Here is a 7,500-nt window from a genome sequence, read left to right as displayed (position 1 = left end):
TCTTCTTCTTATTCTCTTATTATTATTATTATTATTATTATTATTATTATTATTATTATTATTATTATTATTATATATTATTATTATTATTATTATTATTAGTAGTAGTGATAGTAGTAGTAGTAGTAGTAGTAGTAGTAGTAGTAGTAGTAGTAGTAGTAGTAGTAGTAGTAGTATCATTCTTATGGTCATTTTCATTATCCCTATCATTATCATTCTTCTTCTTCTTCTTGTTCTTCTTGTTCTTCTTTTTCTTATCATTATTATTATTATCATCATCATCATCATCATCATCATCATCATCATCATCATCATCATCATCATCATCATCATCATTATCCTTATTATTATTATTATTATTATTATTATTATTATTATTATTATTATTATTATTATTATTATTATTATTATTATTATTATTTTATTTTCCTTATTATTTTCGTTATTTTCCAGAGGTTCTTGGGGAAATGTGTGAATACAAGAGGAGCGTTTACAATATTTTCACCAACAGTTACGAAAAAGACAAGTTTACCAAGGAGTGTGAATGGGGATGTTGCTATCACCACAATAGTCCGTGTTGTTCTGTGCCGTAAGTATAGATTTACATCCATTAACTCGAGTATAATAAATATTGAGTCTAATCATAGTTCATGCTACTGCTCTGTGAGGCAAGTAATAATAATAATAATAATTTTAAAAATACATAATAATAATGATAATAATAATAATAATAATAATAATAATAATAATAATAATAATAATAATAATAATAATAATAATAATAAATAATAATAATAATAATAATAATAATAATAATAATAATAATAATAATAATAATAATAATAATAATAATAATAATAATAATAATAATAATAAATCTTTATTGTCCTAAAAAAGTGGCAATTTGTCATTTGGTTACACATTTATAACAATACAATATTGACATAGACACACTTACACAGATGCACACTAGTAACATCGTAGTCATCGAAAAAAAAAAACAAAAAAAAAAAAACAAAAAAAAAAAACAAACAAACCCGGCATCAACTAGAACATCATCATCATCACCATCTTCATCATCTTCATCATCATCATCATCATCATCATCATCGTCATCATCATCATCATCTTAAAGTACTTATCTCCTCTCTCAACACAGGGATAGTTTGGCACGTTTGAACGCATCCGTATTCTGTTACGTACTCTATCCGGAGTTCAATACGATATTTTCGTTGTATTGAGACTTCTCAAAGCGATCTAAATCTATCTTGATCACACTAATCTAGATACTAAATCTCACAGTAATACACACACGCACGCGTACACGTTCTTCCTTTCTCTCAGACTTATTGCGAAGTTCAGATAGATTAGTAGATTGGACCGTCTGAGCGCATCAGTATTCTGAATTCAATACGCTATTTGATATTTTCGTTGTAATAAGACTTCTCAAAGCGATCTAAATCTATCTTGATTACACTAATACACTAAATCACATAGTAATACACACACGCACGCGTACACATTCTTCATTCCGATAGTTCAGTAGTACATCCGGTTCACATTAAAAGGACCGGTAGAGAAATTTGATAAACCACACAGTAATTAACCACTTACAATCAATTATTGTAGTTTTAACTCTTGTCGATTTTCACCTATCTAGGAATTATTGATGAGACTCGGACTTCATGGAAACTCAAATCTCATCGCTGTTATAGAGGGTTGGATAAAACGGGGTTTTTCTCTCCAGATTATAACTAGATACGGTAAATCCGTCAGAGTCAGAACCCCAAAGGCCCATGGGGTCGGAGATTATCCCGGTTCTGTGGCGTTATACAAATAGTAGTAATTGCTTGCTATAAACGCTAGGGGCTGCCTGAAGTCAGTGATCGTAAAACACTAACGAATGACTGAAAATGGAGAGGCTTCGTATGGGAACAAAACAGACAATGAACGTTTCGGGTCCAAACCCTTCGTCAGCACAACAATATACAAATTAACGTGGAAAACAAATAAAATAAATTAAAATGCAAAATAACTTGTATCGTCTGTACTCAATTATTGTGGTTGCAGTATGAATGAAACGCTGACGAAGGGTTTGTACCCGAAACGTCCATTGTCTGTTTTGTTCCCATACGAAGCCTCTCCATTATCAGTCTTTCGTTAGTAATTGCTTGCTACTCTTTTAGGTAGGACGCTAGTCTATTACAAAGTAATTTGTACAATGTTACAATAAATCACTCCTGGGTGGAATTGGGGAAGGGGGGGGGGGGGGCACTTAGAAAAAAAGATCGACTGCATTGGAAACGAGTGTTCTACCATACCCATGACCAGATAAGGAATGAGGGAAGTAAATATGATTTGAAAGGAATTGTGCGGCTATGTGGTCTAGTGGTATGACACTCGCTTTCGGATCGGAAGGTCCTGGGTTCGAGCCTCGCGCTTTGCGCACAGTTGAGTCCTTGGAAAAGGCTCTTTACTCACATTCTCTCACCGTACGTAGGTGTAAAATGAGAACCTGGCTGTTAACAGCGTTGTCTTTATCCGAAAAATTGTAATATCGCCTAACAGGCGTTATGTCCCGTCCTACATGTTAAATGTTGCTGTTGACCAGGGACCCCTTGTAAAGCGATTTTAGCACGTTTAGTGGATATTGCGCTATATAAAAGCTCAATTAAAAAAATTAGAATTTGATTAGCCTTTTGAGGTTGGAACAAGTTGTAACAGGTTTGGCATCGCTAAAATCATCTAATCTTCCACAATGTCTTCTTCTTCAGGATGACCTTGATCATCGGCTGTATACTCGGGGGTCTCGGGGTCTTTTCCCTGGTGATTCTCTCCATTTTCTGTGGTCTGTACTGCAAGCGGAAGTCTCAAGCCGAGAGTACGATGTCAGCCGGGCAGTCGACAAGAAGGGCAAGTGAGCAACAACCTCCTCACGACACCGTCTTTTTCTCTAGTAAGTTTTTTTTATATTCTCCAGTAGTAAATGAGTTACAGGCAAACAGACTTAACAGGTGTCAATGATTTTATTGATTAAAAGCCATTATCAATACCAATTTAAGCTGGGTGGGGATCCTGACCTCCCATTGTGGGCAGGGAGGTACATGCTGTGTCTTCTATCCCCCCATACCCGTTTTCCAATTGTTTCCTGTCATTGTCTTGGAATGAAATTACTTGGTTGTGTCCTGACCTGGCCGGAGTTCCTTGGCTTGGAGGGAAACAGTCGAATGTATAGTTATAGTTTTGGGAGATTATATTTTTCTCCTTGTAAATCATCTCTCTGTTATGCATTGTATTATGTTTAGTTTAGTTATTATATTATATGATTTGTAAACATTTGAGTGTATTCCTCTTAGTTGGGACCTGTGCTTGTGTCTGGATGAGACTTTTAGGTGATCTCAAACTATGTACTTTGACGGTGTGCTCTTGGAATCTCCATCTGTTCCCTATGTGAACCAATTCCCCTTTGTCTTACCTTTTCTTTTGTGCTTTAATTGTAATTCTAGAACTTTTTACTATCCCATTTTCTTTCTTTTTACTGGCGCTGATATGACCTTAATGTGTTGCAAGCGCCGTAAAACCATTAAAAATAAAAAAACAAAAACATACCAATTTAAGTGATTTAAAAGTTGAAACGCCTGGAGTTTTAGTCCGTCTTTTATGTGATTGTAAGTACTGGGCTAGTAAAGAAAATAACAAAACGAACCCAAACATGAGCTTTTATGTAGAATGAGTGAATATTACGTCACTCAGCTATTGTTAAAAAATGATTTAGTAATAATAATAATAATAATAATAATAATAATAATAATAATAATAATAATAATAATAATAATAATAATAATAATAATAATAATAATAATAATAATAATAATAATAATAATAATAATAATAATAATAATAAATAATAATAATAATAATAATAATAATAATAATGTACTTTATTCATCAAAAAGGAAATGTTTGTACAGACGTATAAAATGGCGAAAATGATACATACAGAAACATAATATACGTAAATATAATGTGGCAAAGTAAAATTTGGTAATAGGTATAGTGTAATAATAATGTAAGCTGTACAGAGAATTAGGTGATTAGTTCTCACTCAACTCTCTCAACCAGACTAGAAACGTTAAAGGCTACTACTTTCACCGCTTATTATTATTATTTTTTAATTTAAAAAAAATTCTTTCACCCAGACTCAAGTTCAAGCGCGGCTGTACAGAATGAGGCAATGAACGAGGCACCCCCGTCCTACGACGAAGTCATGAGAGGCATGCATATAGAAGGATCCCAGACTAACACAGCGTTCAAAGATGAAGAGGGTCCTGCATAGCAATATGACATCTCTGCTGTTGCCTTTGTTAATCTAGTTGTTGTTTTCTTTGCCATTCTGATTATTGGTTTCTCCTTTACATAACGTCCCAATTAAAGGATCGAAAAAATAGTGAAAGCTGAAGAAAAAAATCTCAGTCGTGGGCGAAAAAATAGAAAGTTAACGATTGCTTTCCCCGAACCTAAACGATCGACCAATGACAAGGCAGACAACCAGGATCTGCCCTCAGACATCGGCAGATTGATCCCGGTTGTCTTCCTTGTCGTTGGTTGATCGTTTAGGTTCGGGGAAAGTAATCGTTAACTTGTTAATATGTTACAGTGAATGGCATAATCAGTCGGATGGTGAAAAGGTTTGAACTGAGATATTACCAAGTTTAGTTAGAAGGTCAATTTTTATGAAAAATGAGTTCTTGTCATAAATTATTAGATTAACCCTTTTTGTACATCTTCGGGAAATATCAAAGCTTAATTTCACTTCTAAATATTTTTTACAGCTAGTCAAGTTGAAAAAGTATGACATTTGAGAAAAGTTGCTGGATACCTTTCCCATACATCTGACCATAACTTCATGAAACATCGCCCGATTAACTTCGAATAAAGTTTAAAATGCTCTGGGGAGTATGATCTTTCAGAAAATGCAAAAATTGCAAGTCCGACTGATTATGTTATGCACTGACACATATGACCCACAGTCTCAAAACAGTCGAGATGATTTCGGTGCTGAAAATTGCATTTTTAGCCAAAAATACCAGACTTGCGTTGAGTTTATATCTTATATTGATGAGAATGAATATAGTACATAGTTCAAAGTAGAAAAAACAAAACAAGCTATACTATTTTTAGATCATCTTAACTTTATATTAACTTTTCGACATCTGGTTCATTCACCCCGATATAACACACGATAGAAGTAACAGGCTACACACGGACTTGCACACGTTGCGATAATGAAGAACAGTGTATTGTGTATTTCAGTAAATCAAAACGATGTACGCACTGCGATTGTTTAACACAAAAGGAAAGTCGAACAAAGCGCTCTAAGAGCGCTGAAATATGGAACTTTTTTCCACGTAAGCACGTTGATTTGGATCCAGTGTCGTTGGGTCAGGTCGTGCCTGATTCTATCAATATTCATCCATAATATGTTATGTATTCCTACTAAGGAGAAAACCTACTGATATCAACTTTACCCAAATAATGCTTGAGTTTAAAATGTCTTGCCTCAAACTAAAATCAATGCAGACGATCTTTTTTTTTTTTAAAAAAACGTAAACTTTTTTTTCAATCTGAAATAATGTTATCAAAATCGTTTCAAGAGATGTAAACTAATTTTGCACTTTTGCGTTTTTAGATCCGAACTTTGTTCCCATCGCACGCTCACAAGCACCAGCAACGGGTGGAATTTGTTTGGAATTCCAAAACGCAAGAGCATAAGAATCTCTGTCGCAAAGGATTGCGTAACTCAATGCTTTCCATTCGTATCTAGACTATATTATCGATAAATCTCTTGAATGACTTACTTGACGTATTGTCGATCGCCTCCTAATCTTCGGACTGGGACGCTTTGGCAGTTTCTGGGTGGGGTTCATACCTCCCATACTGGGCAGGGAGGTACTTATTGTGTCTTCTATCCCCCTATATCTGTTTTCCAACTTGCATTCTGTCTTTGTCTTGGAATGAGATTGCTTGGTTTTAATTGTTCTGGCTGGGAGGGAAACAGTCAAATGCATAGTTATTGTTTTGGGAGATGATATTTTTTTCCTTGTAAATCATCTCTCTGTTATATATTATTATATTTGTTATAATTTATAATGTGAGCATTTGAGTGTATTCCTCTTAGTGGGGGCCGTGCTTGTGTCCAGATGACACTTATTGGTGATCTCAAACTAAGTACATTGATGGTATGCTCTTGGAATCTACATCTGATCCCTATTTCTTCCCAGTTCTCCTTCGTCTTACTTTTTCTTGGATGCTTTAATTGTAATTCTAGAACTTTTTACTATCCCATTTTCTTCCTTTTTACTGGGGCTGATATAACCTAAATGTGTTGCAAGCGCCGTAAAACCATTAAAATCAAAGAAAACAAAACTTTTGCAGTTTTTCTGATTTGTTGAGTGAATTCTTTCCACTGATGACGGTCTGCTGCGATGGATCTCAGGTGTTCTAAATCCTTTTCGCATCGCAGTTGTTCTTGTGTCTCATCGAGGCGCTTGAGGTCTTTCTTTATCGTAGTGTATAATATGATTGTTGTGGGCTGCCTTTGTGTTTGTTATGTCCACTTGGTGTAAAGAATAAAGCCGTAGCCTCTTGTCTGACGATGCTTTAATAAAATGACCTAATAAGTAAGAGAGTTGAGAGTTTTTGCAAAGACGAGGGTCATTTAAATCGATCAATATTTGAAGGACGAGTTTTCTGGCCAAATTCCATATACGTGTCTTTCCAGAGTAAGGCAATTAACTGGTTTATCGTGGTCGTGATTTATATTTTTAGTATCGAATGTGATCAACAGTTATGATTGTGTCTTTTATATAAAGAATAGATTGATCATAATTTAAAGTAAAAATACTGACCTCCCATAGTGGGCAGGGAGGTACTTACTGTGTCTTATATCCCCCTGTATCTGTTTTCCAACTTGCTTTCTGTCTTTGTCTTGGAATAAGATTACTTGGTTTTGTCCTGGGCCTGGCCGGATACCCTGGCTGAGAGGGAAACAGTCAAATGTCAAGTTATTGTTTTGGGTGATGCTATTGTTTTCCTTGTAAATCACCTCTCTGTTATGTATTATTATATTTGTTGTTTTGAATTTATAGAGTAAACGTTTGAGTGTATTCCTCTTTGTTGGAACCTGTGCTCGTGTCTGGATGAGACTTTTAGGTATCTCAAACTAAGTACTTTGATGGTGTCCTCTTGAAATCTACATCTGTTTCTTATTTGAACCAATTCCTCTTTGTCTTACTTTCTCTTGGGTGCTTTAATTGTAATTCTAGAACTTTTTATTATCCCATATTCTCGATTTTTACTGGCGCTGATATGACCTATATGTGTTGCAAGCGCCGTAAAACCCTTAAAAACAAAACAAAGTCAAAATAATGACATACAAAATCGTCTAACACGACGTGCATGTATTCAGGTCTGATAACCCTAATTCCTTAAGGCTCATTG

The 7,500-nt window shown here is 34.7% G+C and overlaps 1 protein-coding gene across 1 annotated transcript in view; it reads left to right on the top strand.

Annotated features, from left to right (window-relative positions):
• LOC144974631 (uncharacterized) overlaps window positions 1-7,500 on the top strand; it is a 41,316-nt gene that overhangs the window by 33,004 nt on the left and 812 nt on the right. Inside the window, exons 2-4 of the mRNA XM_078917698.1 lie at window positions 454-589; window positions 2,775-2,956; window positions 4,200-7,500. The exon at window positions 4,200-7,500 is cut by the window's right edge and continues 812 nt beyond it. Of these exons, the coding sequence (XP_078773824.1) occupies window positions 454-589; window positions 2,775-2,956; window positions 4,200-4,336 (455 nt within the window). The 3' untranslated portion in view covers window positions 4,337-7,500. The remainder of the gene's footprint in view (window positions 1-453; window positions 590-2,774; window positions 2,957-4,199) is intronic.

The sequence above is a fragment of the Berghia stephanieae genome, chromosome 6, assembly GCF_034508935.2.
Source record: "Berghia stephanieae isolate SIO BIC M18660-M18661 chromosome 6, UCSD_Bste_1.3, whole genome shotgun sequence".
In the NCBI taxonomy this organism is placed as follows: domain Eukaryota; kingdom Metazoa; phylum Mollusca; class Gastropoda; order Nudibranchia; family Aeolidiidae; genus Berghia; species Berghia stephanieae.
This window is presented reverse-complemented; position numbering and strand designations above follow the sequence as displayed.